Below are 19,203 nucleotides of genomic sequence, written 5' to 3'. Positions count from 1 at the left end.
ATAATATATAATAATAGCTTTTTTTTTATCACACAGTTATTTTTGTATCAGAGATTTAAAATTGCAATTCTGAGAAATAAAGTCAGACTTGCGAGAAATAAACTCAATTGCACGAAAAAAAGTCAAAATTGCAAAATAAAGAGTCACCATTAATTAAAAAAAAAAAAAAAATTCAATGGTGGGAATGGGCTTCCATAATAAAGTGCAGGTAACACAGAAGTCATGTTAAAAAAAAATAAATAAATAAATAAAACAATTTGAAAATGAGCAAAATTTGCGTGGGGAACTTTTTCGCCCTCATGCGAAGCTCGATTGTCCCGATCGGGGGGACTCATTTTAAAAGGGCTGCAAATTTTGATACTCAACAATGTAAAAATATTTTAACTTGTTATTTTACTGTTACACTGATCCTGTCAAAAGCACAGTGTTAAATAAATAAATGTAATAAATTAGATAAAACTTCCGCCCTCACGTGAAATCCCCAATTTCGCAGATTCATTCCAATTGAATTTATTTAATTTTTCCGAAAAATTGTACAATTATAATAGTCATTCTGATTTTTTTTTTATCTGCTATTCTACTTGGGATCGAATAGACCATGGCAAAACTGTTAAATAAACAAATAGGTTAAATTTAATAAATTAGCAAAACCTGCGTGGGGAAATCATTGGATCTCCCGCCCACATCTGGAATCCAGTTGCAATCACTCATGTTCACTTCTGATTATTTTAATATGCTTGGGCTCAATTTAACCTCTGCAAAAATGTTTTTGGGATCAGACATAACAACTCTGAATCCTATAGAAATGAATCAGTTTTGCGAAGTGACCACATCTTAAGAGCAACACTGTCACTGATGCTTGGCTTAGTAAACACCACTAATTAGTGCCCAGAAAACACCTTAATGATGTGTAAATATTGCCATCTCACGGGTCTGATGTTCCTGCACTTCAGAGTGAAACTGTGAGTGACTGGCGTCAATGATACTCGACAGAAACAGAAGCAGCATCTCATCTGACGCAAGGCCACGGCTCGTGAAGCTCTTCACAGCAATTCAAGTGCCCTAGACGGGGCAGTAATTGAACAATGACGTGTTTCACCCACAGTACAGCACTGCTGGCTGAATCAATCAAGACTTTCACTCTAAATGTTTCTTCCGCCATCTCTGGAGTTCGACTCAGCATTGATCCGCTTCTCTAGTACTCAGTAGAGCGCAGAAATGCTGTTTTAGTATTCGAGTCCAGCGCTTCAGATTGGCTTGTATGTTGCAATATGAGTGCATCTCTGCAGCAACACACACATGTGTTTCCTTACTGAATGAACCGTTTTGAACAAATCGGGTGAATCAGTGATTCACTGATCCATTCTTAAAAGCAATTTCTTACTTCGTTCCTGAATGAATCAGTCGTTTAGAAAGAATAGACTGAATAAATGACTCAGCGACTCACTTGACACCACTTATTAGTAATTTTAATTTCATATTAAAAAAATATCATTGTATTGTTTTCTGTCATTTCAAATTTCTATATTCCGATTTCTATATTAAAATCTCGTAAAATGATTTATGCAATTTGGTAGTGCAGTGTAAATGCATGTTCAAGTGCTACAAATATTAAAATAAAATAAAAAAAAGTGTATAGAACCCTGCATGTTTAATTAAGCCTACACTTAAAGGCTACACTTAAAAATAAAACCACTTAACAAATGTAACTTAAAAAAATAATTAAATATATGATTAATCGTGATTAATCGCATATGCAATAATAATTTGTTTGCATAATATATGTGTGTCAACATTTGAAGTAGATCAATAAAATAAAATTAAGCAAATAAAACTAAGACTACAATCAATAATTCATTACAGTGTATTATTTGGAATAATTGTAATTATGCCTCATGTTCTGTGAAGATTGATTGCATGTATAGAAATAATAACTTTTAATTTAATTTTTAATTCATTAATTGAAATGAACATGTTATTTTGCCTTCAAATGATTTTAATATGTTACTCAGTTTAGGATTAATTTGACTCTTGCAAAAACACACTGTAAAATAATAATAATAATAATAATTGAATAAATAAATAAATAAATGTGATAATTGAGGGATTATATAAAATTAGAAATATAAAACATTCTGATTTATTTTACTGGTTTAGGGTTTATTATTTATTAAAGGTTTTATTACCGGTTTAGGGTAAAGTAATATTGTTTTCCATTTGGGAATGACAATGGGACAAATATAATAACAATATATTGTAAATATAAATGTAATTAATAATAATAATAATAATAATGATAATAGATAAATAAGCTATTTGGGGGACTATGTAAAATTAATTATTAAAATAAATCAATGAATACATAAATAAATAAATATACAAAATTATATAGGATTAATGAACTATAATCAGATATATGCATTTTTACACATTATTATTTTTTTCTCTCTTGCATCTGAACCCACACAAGAATCAAGTCGTATTCCGTCAGCGGTGAACTAATCATTCCTTTATTTAGAAAAAGAACTGGAATAACATCAAACCAAATAATACAATAGTTTAGGGACCTTGCTTTTTAGAAAAGATCAGTTTTGGAGGACAGTAGCTGCACGACTGTCTATTCACTGTTAATGAAATGACTACTTCATTATAACACGTGTCAAATCTGTGTGACATGGTAGCACTTTAATTCAAAAGGAGAAAAACGTTAGAACTGACTTTATCATAAATCAAAATCATATATATGTCTTGCTGTTATTACTCTTTGTTCTAAATGAAGAGGTTTGAGTCGCTGGATAGAAAACAAAGGGCAAAAGAACACAAAGACATCTTAGTTTGGTTGATTTTACAGCTGGAAGTCTCTGTTTCACCCGTTTCGCTCTGAAAATTGTCAAATGCAGTTCATGCATCAACATCTCTGCCCTACAAAGCAAAAAGGCAGTAACTGCGTTTTTGGTCAAAAATTAGTTATTGTCATTTTCATGACATTCAAGGCATCCTTTGTTACATCTTATATGAAATGTGTGTCGTTTTGGAGAAAAATGGTAGTTGTTTGTAGAGTAACTACTTAGGCTGGATGACAGGATAACTTTTAAGTCATTTCTCTCAGTTCTGCACTCTGCGTAGTTACTGCCTTTTTGCTTTGTAGGGCAGATCTGCTCTGCTACATCATCAGTTTAAGCACATGATCGATCGTGTTAGTAGGTAGGAAAGAAATCATAACTCAAGGCATGTCAAAATATCATCTAAGTGCTCCTTAAACGTCGCTCTGAATTTAGAAGATTCGTACAAAAATAAGAAGAAGTAGATATATTGTGCATAAAATCAGAGAACCAGGCGCGACTGTGTGATGTTTCTAGCTGCTGCACATGTACTTCTGCGTCAGACTTTGACTGTTGACGAAGACGGGATCCACCGTGGCCACTTTAGCAGCGATGAACGAGTGAATGCAATGAAGCACAGCCGTCAGATTCGCAAACTCCAGCTCCTGGAAGAAAAGAAGTCATCAGGAAAATGTCTCTCACTTGACATTTCATCCTAATATTCTCGTGTAAACTCAATCTGACCTTCATTTCGATCTGTTTATTCTCTGAATTCTGGAACAGGAGCTTCACCCGTGTCTTGCCGTCATCCGATGAACCCTTCAGCTGGGAGAATTTGTATTTCCAGATGGTTTTCTGTGGAAAAACGGGTAAAAAAAAAAAAAAAAAAATATGTAAAGCATGCAAAATCTATGCACTTGAGAATTAAAGTGGTCATTCACATTTACAATTAAGCATTTGAAAGTGCTTTGTTGTGAACTTGGACTCAAGTATAAAGAAATGCAGTCAGTGCTTTGTTCAAAAACAAAGCTTTTAAAAAGCTTAATGTGCTAAAACAGTGATACTTGAGGATCGAATTCAGTACACGACTTCTCAAAACATTAACTGTTGGACTGGAGTGGTGTGGATATATAGGAAATATATAGTTTCTGTATTAATTGATATTTCAATCAGTACTGCATTTTCCATATAGTTCGATAATTTATCATGTGGAGAAAAACACACACAAACCATATGTTTTCAGAATTGTGTGTTTATTGTCTTCATCTTTTTGTGCAGTAAAAATGTTTCTGATTTTGATTCAGTTTCTGTCCACATTAGACGACTTCTTGCATGTCACAAGTTATTAAATCTGTTTTGGACTTTCTGCGCTAGAGCGCCCTCTAGCTCCGAGTATGAATGAAACCTACGATTATAAAAAAATTAAATATATATAAATATACATTTTATATATAAATATTCAGCACTGTCTCTTTTAATTAAAATCTAGATTTTAAATCTAGAAACCTAGAAATCTGATAAATTTACATTTGATGTATATACATTTTTTAATTTTTAACGTAGTTCTACACAAATCAATATAAACAAAGATGCTTGTTCTCTTTTGTTCTTGCTGTTGAAAGCATGTCGAGGAGTCTTGTCTTTTCTATGTTATCTGACAAAAAAAAATAAAAAATAAACAATCATACTTTGAACTATTGTTATCACAGTATTTATCTACAAATGTTATTACAGTGCCTTAAAAATAACCATCACAACACTGTTAAAACAGACTTATTCTGATTTTCTCATCCTTCGGGTTATTCTTATCAGTCCTGATTTTATTATCATTAACATTCAAAAAATAAATTAATTCAGAACAGGATTAGAATAGAATTATATGTTAAAATAAAACGTCCCAGATTCACCCATAATACACTGTAAATAAATAAATTAAAAACTGCTAATGATTTCCCTCCAAAATGCCACTTCCTGTATGATGATGATGATGTCATTGAGGAACTGGATTTTGAAATTAAAAATTATTTTCAGACAAAAGGAATGTAAAGAGATTTTAAAAACACTGGAAAAACCTATTAATCAATCAGCAAATAAAACAATATTCTCAAGCAACCACGTTTTCTGGAAACATTTTAATACGATACTATTTTGAAAGAATAAAAATAATAAAAATAAATAAATAAATACATAAAACAATTTGATTGAATATAAATGAATAAAACAAAAAGATGGAAAAACATTAAAGGTGCCATATGCAAAAATTGAGGTAAAAATATCCATAACATGACCTACACGCATCAAAAGAATGAGAAGAAATAAGGGCGATGATGTCATTAAAAAAATGTCAAGTTATAGTGCTACAGAGATATCAACCTTAATTAGCATTAGCATTACTAGCCCCCGGCCCGACAGGTGTCGTAATACCAGTTTCGGCCATGGGAGGCGGTATGCAGACAACATAACCACCAGCCAACCTGCAATACACGAATAACTCGCAGGGCGTACCTGAACCTGATGTCAATCATGAAGAAAGTACAGCCCACTACTTTCAGTTCAGGGAAGAGAGCGGAAGGATATCTGAAGCCCTTGGCAAGAGACCAACACCCGCTACAGGGAAACAACCGCGCTCAGAATCACAAATCAAATCCGATAAGAAAAGGAGCTGAACCAGAGTAAACATTGGCACTGTTTTTAATCGCTGGAGACAACTGATGGACCTTAAAGAAATGAGGTTCGACTCCGAACTTGAAACATTTCTTTTGGATTGGTAAGTTAGATGCTGTTAGTATTTCGCTAGAAGTTTGTTTTATATGTTTGTGTATTTGTTTTCAGGAAGTTATAACGTATCGAAGGCTGTTCGATAAACGTGCTAATGTTAGCGATTGCTAACCGTAGCTGTGTTTTATAATTAGCTAGCTATAACTTAACGTTACCCATTTTATTATATCATAACTAACCTGCTCTGTCTAGTCTGTTGGTCTCCGTGTGCTCTTTGCTTCGTGGTTTTTCTGTGCATGAGAAAATTGATGTGTGGCGTGAAAGCATGTGAAAAGAGTCAATTGTGTGTGTCTCACGGTGAATGCTTGAGAGTTGGCAGCTCTGGTTACGTTGGTTGGCGCTAGCTTGGTCAACATCAGCTGTCTTATGTTGACCAATGATGTTGACAGAATGCTCAAATCTGTCAAATTAATTTAATTCAAATAATGTGTATATACAACTCAAAATGTAATATGAACAAAACGAATAGGAACATATAGACTGGTAAAGGTGAAGAGGAGTAGCTTGAAGATGTCATGTTTCAAAATCACTTGACATCCTCTGGAGGCAAAACGTCCTCTTAGGTTTCGGCTATGGCTGTAGTGTTGTTGTGAAGGTAGGGGCGGAGCATAGAGACTATGCCGTTTCTCATTTGTTACTCTAGAGTAGACCAATTCACTTTATTGAGGCATACTGCCCCCATCTGGTATGGAATGTGGAGTATGACTTTATTTTTTTTGCCAAACATTACAGATGGCACCTTTAATGACTTTCATTAAAACAGTATGCACAAGAAAATATGTTTTGTTTGGAATGTTCTGATAACATTCAGATATTTTAATAGAGGATAAAATAAACAAATAAACAAACAAGCAAACATGGATGGGAAAAAATACTAATTGATTAACTATTAAAACAATATTTGTAAGATTTTTATTTTATTTTAAACAGTTTGATATTGATAGCATTTGATAATTCAATAGAAAATAAATGGAATATTTTGATAGCGAATAAAATAAACAAAAACAGGTAAACATGGATGGGGAAAAACCCTACTATTGATCACCTATTAAGACAATACTCATAATAATTTTTATTTTATTTTAAACAGTTTGATATTGATAGCATTTGATACTTCATTAGAAAATAAATAAAAATGAAAATAAAAATGAATAAATATAAATGCAAAAAAAGGATGGATGGATAAAAAATTAAATAAAATGGAAAAGACTTCCACTTATTTTGATAAATAAATAAATAAATAAATAAATAAATAAATAAATAAATAAATAAATAACATGGATGTCTGGATAAACAAAATGGGAATAATTCTTAATAAACTGGATATTCATTAAATAAATGAAAATGGTTATATAAATAAAACGAATGGATAAATTAAATCAAAACCAAATGTACCAATAAATAAATAAATAATTTAAAACAAGATGGGAAGACTTCTTAATCTGGTGGTACTGCTAGCAGGAATGACTCAATAGTGTTTTACTAATTAGAGCAGATCAGCTTCGAAACGAGCAGAAGTGAATCAGCTGAAATACTGAGCACAATATAAAGACGGTTCATTCTGAGTTTCTGCTCACAAGGACAATAAGCAGCAAAAACAGAGCCACAGTTTGATTTCCTTACCTTTGAGAAGCTGTCGGAGCAGGAGAAGCCCGACTCAAAGTCAAGTGTGAAGCACAGGATCTTCCCTTGACTGCTGCACATGTAGCTCTTCGACTGCAGAAGAACAACAGGAATATTTACAGCAGAACATTGCTTGCTGTAAACACTTTAAAAACTTTAAAAACAACAGACCGACATTCATATTTAAATCGCCAAGCAATCAACACTCCTGAACTCACATGCTTTATATTCCTGGGATAAAAACGGATGGACACACTGCACTTAGACAGAGAAACTATGTCTATCAATACATTTTCTGAAGAAAAATCAATATCCAGTCCAATAATCCTCCAGTGCCATTTGATACTATGGTACTCTGATACTAATGTATTGTATGTATGGTTTCCGGGCCCTAATAATAATAATAATAATAATAATAATAATAATAATAATAATAATAATAATAATAATAATAATAATAATAATAATAAACAGAACAATTCCAAGAGGGTTCACAGTGCTCAAGCCCTAATAAATTCAATTAAACCCAATTAACTAATTAAATGCGTACATTCAAAACACTTCTGCAGGCCATGCCTATTTTTTTAGGTACAGTAAATAAGTAAAAACATTTAATATATATATATATATATATATATATATATATATATATATATATATATATATATATATATATATACAAATGCATAGACAATTAAAATTAAATAAAAATACAAGTAAAAATGAAATAAGTTTTTTGTAATGTAAATTTAATTAGCAATTAATTGCTTAAATATTTTCATTAAAGCAATAAATTAATTAATTAATTAATTAATGTAAAACATAAAAAACATACCTGCATACAAATATAATCATTATGAAAAATAATTTAAATATTTTTATTTCAAATTAAATCACTGTAAGCATCATTGTCAAATGCGAGTGCAATGCTGATTATTATTGATAGTTACAGAACAAATTTATGCTGAAACTGAATGACTACTGATAAGCTTATTTACAACAACTTAATACTAAGTTATAAAAATGCACACTCTAAATAAAAATGCAAAAGTAGTTAATAGTATGAGCGGATCTGAGAAACGCAGCCGTCTGCTTTGCTTTCCAAATCGAATCCTCAAAAGAGGAAACATTTGTAGTTAAATATGCATGAAATGCAACAGTAATGTTAACAGTATTACAGTAAGTGGCTCTTGAAATCAATTAGGCATGAAGAGGAGAGCAGTGACATTAGGATTCTGCACCATCATCATGCAATCTGTTGAGCAGGAGAAGAAACGATTAAAGTTCGTCAACACAGCTCTGACTGATATAGAAGGAGCAGGGGAATTATTCACAGCTGTCCGGCCAGCATTTCTCTCTGCATTAATCTCTCCCATCTCCCATTTCTTTTTTATTTCAGTACCATTTTAGTATCAAGTCAGAAAAATAATAATGATAAAATGGAGATGGCTCATGATGGAGAAATGCACGTTCAATTCACGGGCGAAGGCTCTGGTGGACTTCCTGATGTCAGCATGACAATTGCACGCTCCCTCAAAACTTGAGACATCTGTGGCATTGTGCTGTGTGATAAAACTGCACATTTTAGTGTGGTCTTTTATTGTAAATAAAGACACACCTGTGCATTAATCATGCTGTATGATCAGATCTTGATATGCCATACCTGTGAGGTGGATGGATTGTCTCAGCAAAAGAGAATTGCTCACCAACATAGATTTAGACAGATTTGTGTACAATATTTGAGAGAAATAGCCCTTTTGTGTACGTAGAAAAAATATTTCAATAGTTCAGCTCATGAAAAATGGCGGCTAAAACAACAGTAATTATAATTTTGTTCAGTGTATCTTTATATTTCAGCTTTAGTTTTAGTTGGGACTCTTATACAACACAGAAAGCATGGAGTGCACGAAATCCAGCTGTCAGAGGAAAGCTAACGCCAGCGAAGCAGATTTTCAGTGCTTACTGTCTCCTGGCGTAAACGGCGCCTGTCACATGTAAAGCACTGAATACACACTGCTAATTGGAGAGCTTCTCCTGAGGGATGGGAGAAACATAGAGCGAGGTTTGTCGAGGATTTCCTTGTCATGCTGAGTGAAGAGAAAGTCCCAGCACGCTGCAAATGTGCCTCATTTCTTCTCTGCACTCTTTGAGACCACATGCAGACGCTACATAAACGGTTAAACATGTAACACTACACTGTTCGTCATACAAAACCCCTCTGAATCTTAAAACACAAGGCTGCCCCCCCCCCCCCAAAAAAATAAACAAAAATTATCAAATGTGTATTGTTTTAGTCGATCTAATGAATTGCTAAATATTTTTATAAAATTTTTTTTGTTATTAAACATGCTCATGTAAGTGCAAACCCAAACACTTCTATCTATGCTAACTTGATTTTATGCATCATTGCATTTTGAAATGCATTTGACTTTAATTCATAATGTAACACAAGTACATTGCTGTAAGGTTTAACATGCATTAACAGTTTCAGGTAAACTACTGTCATGCAGTTTGAAGAAAATCTTTGAAGAAAGGGCAATGGAATTAAAGCTAAGGTCAACCCGAATACATTCATTTATTCATATTTTGAATAAATGTTAATTCTATATTTTATTTTAGATAAAAATTGTGTTTTTGTTGTTTTGATTTTTTTAATGTATACGTAGTTTTTATAAATGTTTATTTCAGTTTTAGTTACATTACCATTTTAGTATCCAGTCAATAAATATCACAACAAAAAATATCAGACAAAAATATACATTAAAAAAAAATTACAAAGAATTTTACATTAAAAAATCATAAAAAAAAAAAATACTATTAATAATAAATGCAAAAAAAAAAATATATACAGCTGTTGATGTTATTATCTTTCATCAGTTATTCTGTGATTGTCCAGCTCTGGTTTAGGACGCAGTGATTGACGGCGCTGAGAGATGCATGAGTGTTTTAAAGAGCGGCGTAATGCTAACATGAGCTCCAAAAGCACATAGGTTCATTCTGCGTTTGTCAGCATGATCTCAGACTATCTGCAGAGCGGTTTTAGGCTCTGTACATGCATACATTGTACATGCAAACATTGTACATGCATACACACACACATAACGAAACAAGATGCATTAAGAGCTGGGTGGTGAAAACTTTTGGAATTTGAAGATCAAGGTAAATTGTACTTCATTTGTGTTCCTGGAAACATGCAAGTATCTTCTGTTACTTACGAAGGGCAGAAAAAAAAAACATTTCAACAAAAGAAAAATGTGGCCATCTTCATTCTGTTCAAAAGTTTTCACCCCCCAGCTCTTAATGCATCTTGTTTCCTTCTGGATTATCGGTGAATGCCTCAGTTGTCCTCACTGTGAAAATCATACAGACACTTCCGGAAAGGGTTCAAATATGCAAAAATATATATATATATATAAAAAAAGCCTGAAGCCTGAAGAATCTGAAGAACAGTTCTCAGTTTAACTGTTCAGAACAAACAAGGGACTCATGCACAACCATCACAAAACAGAAAGACAGTCGAGGATCATCAGGAAACAGAATACAGTACTAAGAACCAAGGGTTCACAAACTTTTGAATGGGGTTATTTTAATAATTCCAGCTCTTTGTTTGTCTTGTGGAATAAATGTTAATATCTTTCATGTAAAATATTTTACTCAAGGACAGTACTAATTGAAAAAAATAACATGCATTTAGTATGATCTCTCTTATTTTGTTAAAATTATTCAAGTTTTCACAGACTCTGCAAGGGGTTCCCAAACTTTGGCACGCCACTACAGATACATATACTAAAATAGACATGTTTAATCAAATATATCTAATATGAACAAGAAACAATAATTATGCATAAAATATATCATTTTATTTATAAAATAAAATCATCCATCCATCCATTCTTCCATCCATCCATCCATCCATCCTTCCATTCATTCGTCCATCCGTCCATCCTTCTATCCATCCATCCATCCATCTGTCCTTCCATCCATTCATCCATCCATCCATCCATCCATCCATCCATCCATCCATCCTTCCATTCATTCGTCCATCCGTCCATCCTTCTATCCATCCATCCATCCATCTGTCCTTCCATCCATCCTTCCATCCATCCATCCGTCCATCATTCTATCCATCCTTCCATCCATCCATCCATCCATCCATCAATTCGTCCATCCGTCAATCCTTCTAACCATCCATCCATCCATCCATCTGTCCTTCCATCCATCCATCCGTCCATCCATCCGTCATTCCATAGATCCATCCATCCGTCCATCCGTCCATCCATCCGTCATTCCATCCATCCATCCATCCGTCCATCCATCCATCCGTCCATCCATCCATCCTTCCATCCATCCATCCGTCTGTCCCTCCTTCCATCCGTCCATCCATCCATCCGTCCATCCATCCATCCATCCATCCATCCATCCATCTGTCATTCCATCCTTCCATCCATCCATCCATCCATCCATCCATCCATCCATCCATCCATCTGTCATTCCATCCTTCCGTCCATCCTTCCATCCTTCTATCCATCCATCCACCCATCCTTCCATCCATCCATCCATCAGTCATTCGATCCTTCCATCCATCCCTCCGTCCGTCCGTCCTTCTATCCATCCGTCCATCCATCCATCCATCCGTCCATCCATCCATCCATCCATCCATCCTCCTTTCTTAAGCTCTTTCAGATCACTACAGTCTTCATTCACATCAGATGTGGATTGGTTTGGTTTGGTTTGGTTCAGATCTGACAGTCTCTTCATCTGAACCAGATCTCAGCGTCCTGAGCCCCGAGGACTCGTGATCCTGAACTCCCACAGACTTCCTCACATGAACCCGTCTTATAAAACCATTACACAATCCTTCACGCTGCCTCATAAACCCGTCCCGCTGTGGCGTTCCAGTCCGTACTGAGCACAGAGCAGAGTTTAAGTGCGTCTGAGGCGTACGGTGAGCGTTCTGGACGGACGGTGGCAGATAATCAGCGCTGCGTTTGCTGCGTGTTTCAGACTGAATCTGGGAGCTCTGCACGTTGCCCTTTCTGTATGGGTGCACTGCAGTGATTTAAATCGTCTCTGACAGCTTCGTTCCTTTGTATTATTTATAAATGTCTGGTTAAGGGTAGTCAGTAATACAGCTCATGAGCTCAGAGCTGCTTTCAGACCCTCTGCCTTTCGGCAAACGGGGGGAAAATGCACCAAAGTCCTTGAATAGACATGTGCTACAGCCCAGAGATAAAATCCAGTATACTTGATGAGAAGAGATTCGTGGAAAAAGTTACAGATGGCCTTAATAAGTCTGGATTTATATCCTCTATTACAATTATTAGCTATAAAAATGGAACAAATTCATGAAATTCTTCTTTATAAACCATGTCACAAGCTGTTGCATTCATATCAATGAAAGAGCTTACATAAGGATGGATTCATGAACAAATTACCCAGAATTGCAATCAGCCAGTGTTTCAGGAATAAGAGCCATTCTGTGCAATTTGCTTGAAAAATATTTGCAATTCTTATTGAAATGGCAATGAATCAGAAAATAAAAAATGCTGGTCAGGTTTTTTAAAAATCTGCTATCAAAGAGTCTGAAAGCACTTCACAAGAAACCTATTACCTTCATTTAGCTAGTGGAGGAAATAAAAGTCATAAAATAAAAATAAAAGACCTACAGAAGACATGTAGACAATATATTCCTAGTGCATAACAAAAAAATAAAGCATGGTGCAGCGCAAGGCAAGCTATCATTCCCAGAGAAGTCTTTCAGCATCATTTTATATTTATATAAAAGGTTTCATGTGTGAAAGTGGCTATTTAAATCATTTGCTACAGTTTAAAAGATTTAATTAGAACAATCAGCCCTCAAAATAACTAAAAATTAGGGCTGCAGAATATATGAAAATTTAATTCATATTGCAATATGGCAATGTGCATGTTTCGACATCTCTGTTGATTTACTGTGAATCGAGCTGCTCTGAGACGCTGAAAAAACAAATCAAGAGCTGTAGTGTGTAAATGGACACAATGCAGTTATTTACATCCTTTACAAAAATCATTTACATTTATCAAACCGCCAAAATAAAAGCTCGATCCCAGGTTATTGTAGTTAACTAAAATTAAAGCCATGAAAAAAAAAAAATACATTTTTAGTACTTGAAATGAAATAAATGTGGTCACTAAAATAGAATAACACATTTAATATATATATATATATATATATATATATATTAGGGGTGTAACGATACGCGTATTCGTATTGAACCGTTCGGTACGACGCTTTCGGTTCGGTACGCGGTACGCATTATGTATACCGAACGGTTCGTTGGAGTAATTAATTATATTTGAAAAAAAAAAAAAGAGAGAGAAAGAAATATAATGATATGCGTTCAACAAGGTAGCCCAATAACCCAAACAACGTAACAGGCAACGCCCCTGACACTCCCGAAGAAGAAAAAAACACCATCTTATATGTTTATGTTAGGCTACTCAGCAGGCGCTCGCTCACTCAGTACGCGCTGAAGGCTCGTTGCAAAATAGCCAATGCGTTTAACAGACTAGAAATGAGAAGATCCTCCAATAACCAACAGGTCTGGTGTTTGGGTGCACTTTGGATTCCCTTTAAGCTATAATGGTGATGGCAAGAGAGTGGTGGATAAATAAACAACGGTATGTCGCATCTGCAACATGACAGGGTACACCAGCGGGATTACAAAAAAAAAACAAAAAAAAAACAGCGGGAATATCTGGGATATATGCGTCAGTACTATCTGGGAAAAGACGAAAAAAAGGAGAAACATGCACGCAGCAAACTATCCCTGCAGCATTTAGACACTAGCTTACAGGCAGAGATGTATAGTAACGAAGTAGAACTACTTCGCTACTGTACTTAAGTACTAAAAGGCGGTATCTGTACTTTTCTAGAGTATTATTTTTTTCTCCTACTTCCACTTTTACTTCGGTACATATTTTCGCTGAGTTTAATACTTTTACTCCGATATTTTTTTTATGTGCGGCATCGTTACTCGTTACAATTATAATAATGTTACGAATCATTCCATTACAAACCACTGCCAGAACTGTAGATGGCAGGTTTGATGAAGCTGGCACTGAGCGAATCAAGCGACACTGCGCGTGCTGACTGAACTGCTGTGAAGAGAGAGATGAACACCGAGCCGAGCCAGATAATGACTCGTTCACGAGTCAAGAACCGGTTGCATCGGTTTTCGGATGACCAGTAACGTTAGTTCTTTCTGACAGTTCGATTCAATAAACCAGTTGAAGAAAACAGTTCACCGATTCTTTTGCGCTCGATGCAATGGCGTCATTGGCGTTGACTGCACATGGGCTCATAACATTAGCACAGAATCAGTTCAGAATCAATCACCAAAAGAAAACAGTTCGGTTCCAGACGCTCTGTGTGTCGGTTTGCTTCACGCTAAATCACACATGCGCAGTATCATCAGCTCCTCGGTTCACGAATCGGACGCGTCTGACACAAACGGTTCTTGACTCGTGAACGAGTCATTATCTGGCTCGGCTCGGTGTTCATCTTCAGTTCTCTCTTCACATCAGTTCAGTCAGTGTACTGTTTGAGTCAATGAATTACTCCGGGATATTGGTTTGTTTTAACTCCGAGGGAGTGTCAGACACATTAAACAAGTTAACGTCTTAATTCATCTGTGGATTAATGCGTATTGGAGACGCGAACTGTTTAAAACGATTCAGTTCGATTTGGTGAACTGTTTCAAAAAGATCCGGTTACATCGAATGATTCGTTCGCGAACCAGATATCACAAACTGCTTTGTTTTTAACTGTCTTAAAACAGACACGGAAGAGAAGACAATGCTGAATAAAGTCATAGTTTTTGCTATTTTTGCACCAAAATGTATTTTCGATGCTTCAAAAAATTCTAAATGACCCTCTGATGTCTTACGTGTTTGAAACAACATGAGGGTAAGTTATTAATGACATCATTTTGCAAATTGGGCTAACTAACCCTAGTAACCGTTTTTTGTTTACAAGAAGTTACAGTCAAAGGAATTGTGATTGTCCTTTAGGTTAATCATTTGAAATAGTAAAAACAATATGTTCAAACTTTTGACTACTTTCTTTAATAGCTACATAACACAATACTTCTACTTTTACTTTCAGTACTTGAGTAGTAAATTTTAAAATAGACTACTTGCAATACTTAAGTACAAAAAATGTTGAATACTTTAGTACTTCTACTTAAGTGTGGTGCTTAAAGAGCACTTCTACTTCTACTCAAGTCACTTTTTTGATAGAGCACTTGTACTTTTACTCAAGTATGGTTCTCTAGTACTTTATACATCTCTGCTTACAGGGAATCCAACCCAAACACCAGACCTGTTGGTTATTTTAGGATCTTATATTTCTGGTCTGTTAAATGCATTAGACATTTTGCAACGAGCCTTCAGCGCGTGCTGAGTGAGCGAGCGCCTTAGGGGCCGTTCACATATCGCTCCTAAAAACGCGTGGAAAACGCTAAGCGCGTCTTTCTCCTCCTTTCCAAAGCGCTCAGGCAGAAGCGCTCATGAGTCGTCTGTCTTTGCTAAGCAACAATGACGTGCTCTCTCCATGAGACGCGGAAATTTCAGCGAAGGATAAATGGATTTGCAGCTCTAAAAATCGCTTGCAGTAGCTCTGCTACTGAATTTATTTCAAAATTGCAATCCATATACAACTATGATCAGCTGATCCTTCATCTTGGCTGAGCTCTCAACGTTGTTACGGGAAAGGATGAAGCTGATTGGTTGGTTCTTGTCACATGACCCGCGGTGCGCTTGCGGCATTCTGAAAAGTTGAGATGTTTTTACATTTTGCTGTATCTAAAACGTATCGAACCGAACCGAACCGAACCGTGACATCAGTGTATCGTATCGAACCGAACCGTGAATTTTGTGAACCGTTACACCCCTAATATATATATATATATATATATATATATATATATATATATATATATATATATATATATATAATAATAAATTACATACTGTATATCATTTTATTTTAGTTTAAAAATATGTAATAAAATAAATAACATAAAATAAAATAAAAAATAGAGACGTTTAAAAAACTACAAAAAATATAAAAAACAAAATAAAAACTTTGAAATGAAAAAGAAAATGGAAAATACAAATAAAAGCAAAATATGAATTAAAAGTATAATAGTAGTTTATTTTCCAAATTGTTCAGCCCTTAAAGGACGGTTCACATTTAAAAAGTAAAAAGTCCATTTATCTGCCTTTTTTAAAGCTATTTTTAATTTCTATGCACATACACTCTTCAACAAAATCACCCTAAGCATGCTAGAAAGATAAATTCAATATATTGCATATTGCAAAAAAAAAAAAAAAAAAAAAAAAAAAAAAATATCACAATCCCAGTTTCTTTTATTTTCTTTATTTTCAATATTGTTCCATCATCCTACAAAGGTCAAACTCATCCCATCCCATCACGAGCTGTAATTCTGCAGCGAATTTCATTTGAAAGCGAGCGTCATGTTATAAAGTGAGCACTGCACACAAAGAAATCCGTCAGAGACCGTCTCATTCATGACGTGCCCTTCAAAGACACCGAAATGCCATCTGAAAATTGCCCTTGAAATAAAGAGCAAACGGACACATGTAGTAAATTTCCCTGTCATGACTTGGCAGCACGTCACGAGGGTCTATTAGGCCTTTTTGTGGCCTTTACTCCCTCAATTAGCCTCGAATAAAACATCAGTGCTGTGTTAGATGAGGATTTTGATTTCTTGCATGGAATAAGATACGCAGTTTTTCCAGAGAGCCATTCATCTGCTCCTCTAAGCTAAAGTATGAGCGAATCAATGCTGAAGAGCCACCGGCAGAGCGCTAAACCTACTTAATGCTCATGAGCCGTAAATAAATATGCTGTAGCAATGCACACTTGGAGAAACGAGCAATGTGACGCTCTCCGTTTGACCCTGGGTGGCATTTAAGACGACTTAAATGTGAGTAACGCACATCTTGACTTAAATCCCCTTCATCCCATGAACTTATGTTAGCATATACTTCATAATAGACAATGCTTCTCTTGTCATATACCACGTTCTCTGTGCTTCGTCTCTTGAAGTGGCATTTTGATGCTGATTGACAGATATATATATATATTATAAATTAAAAGCCTCATTCTTGTTGCCGAAATGCAAAAAGTGCACCGCATTGACTTATTATTATTTATTACTGTAATGCATAACTGAAAAACAGATGATAATTGTGTTAAATAATGAAAATATTGCTACTTGATATCGTCAGAACAAGATGGTTTTCATTATTGTATTATAGTAATAAGAATAAAGCAATAAAACCCCTTAAATGCCATTTTATTGATTTCTATTGAAGCTTGTTTCTGGAAGGAAAATACAATTTAAAAAGTAATTGTGACTGTTCCTCACAGATGTGATTTATGTTTATTTATTTATTTTCACATTTCACATTTCACAATTCAGTAAAAAGTCAAGAATGTAAGATATAAACTCACGATTGTGAGAAAACTAAAATGCAAGACATAAACATGCAAAAAATAAAAATCCAAAATTTGAGACATAAATTCACAATTCTATAAAAAAATAAATAAATTAAAAATTAAAAATGAATAAAAAAATTTGAGAAATAAATTTGCAATTGTGTAAAAAAAATGTAAATAAAAATAATAATTAAAAAAAATTAAAAATTTGAGATATAAACTCACAATTCTGAAAAAGTACCAAATTAAAGATATAAATATGCAATTATGAGAAAGATAGTTACAAACAGAAGATATAACCATGCAATTCTGAGAAAAAAATAGATATTAACTATCAATTCTGGAAAATAAAGTCCACAAGGACTAATTGTGACATAAATTTGCAATTCTGAGACAAAAAGTCCTAAATGAAATATTAAACATGCAATTCAGAGAAAAAAAAATCTTCAAAATATAAGATATAAACACGCAATTATGAGAAAAAAAGTCAAAACATAAGATATTAACTATATATTTAAATAATAATAATAATAAATGATGACATAAAAAAGTCAGAACTGTGAGGAAAAAGTCACAAATACATTTTGAATAGTAGTGTTTATTTGACAAAAATATTGACTGAGCAAATGCAAAACTGTTGAGAACATTATCAAAAGAATAAAGCAATAAAAGCCCTTTAAAAGCCCAGGTTAGTGCTCACCCGGACTCTCTGCACCTCCATGAAGACGGCTCTCTGGAAGGCTTTCTCCCACAGCACCAGCTCTGAGCCCAGCTCCACGCTGTAGCAGAAGCTCTGTCCGTGACCCACCAGCACACTGAAGCAGAAGGGTTCACTGTCCCGCAGCTCACCGTCCTGCTGGAGCCCCACATACAGCCTGCTCTGGATCCAGCAGTCTTCAGCTATCCACAGCTGGACACAGTCAGACAAACACAGTTTATATGCTTCCTGTAATACTATAAACACCAATAGAGTGTCGGAAAGACTTCTGTTCAACAAGGCTGCATTAATGTTATCGAAATACAGTAAAAACTGCAATATTATATTTTAAAATATATTTTAAAAAGCTATTTATTTCTGTGATGCACAGCTGTATTTTCAGCATCATTCCTCCAGTCTTCAGTGTCACATGATCTTCCGAAAGCATGAACATATGAGGATTCACTGCTCAAGAAACATTTCTGATTATTATCAGTGTTGAACACAGTTGTGCTGCTTCCGATTTTTGTGAAAACTGTGATACGTTTTATTTTTCAGGATTCTTTGATGAATATAAAATATTTTGTTACTTTACATATGTCTTTATTGACAATTTTATCAATTTAATGCATCCTTGCTGAATAAAAGTATTCAATTCTTCAAAAAGAAATCCAAGTCCAGACTACATATATATATATACATATATATTATACATATATATATATATATTATACATATATATATATATATATATATATACATATATATTATATATA

General features: G+C 34.4%; 1 protein-coding gene across 1 annotated transcript in view; it reads right to left on the bottom strand.

Moving 5' to 3' along the window:
* Positions 1-2,492: 2,492 nt before the first annotated feature.
* LOC113085119 (gamma-2-syntrophin) overlaps positions 2,493-19,203 on the bottom strand; it is a 53,430-nt gene continuing 36,719 nt past the window's right edge. The window contains exons 14-17 of the mRNA XM_026255093.1: positions 18,431-18,640; positions 7,224-7,316; positions 3,567-3,677; positions 2,493-3,487 (exon numbers count right to left, since the gene is read on the bottom strand). Coding sequence (XP_026110878.1) covers positions 3,356-3,487; positions 3,567-3,677; positions 7,224-7,316; positions 18,431-18,640 — 546 coding nt within the window. The 3' untranslated portion in view covers positions 2,493-3,355. The remainder of the gene's footprint in view (positions 3,488-3,566; positions 3,678-7,223; positions 7,317-18,430; positions 18,641-19,203) is intronic.

This window comes from Carassius auratus, unplaced genomic scaffold (genome assembly GCF_003368295.1).
Source record: "Carassius auratus strain Wakin unplaced genomic scaffold, ASM336829v1 scaf_tig00041452, whole genome shotgun sequence".
In the NCBI taxonomy this organism is placed as follows: Eukaryota; Metazoa; Chordata; class Actinopteri; order Cypriniformes; family Cyprinidae; genus Carassius; species Carassius auratus.
The sequence above is the reverse complement of the archived record's forward strand: the minus strand, read 5'-3'. Positions and strand labels throughout refer to the sequence as shown.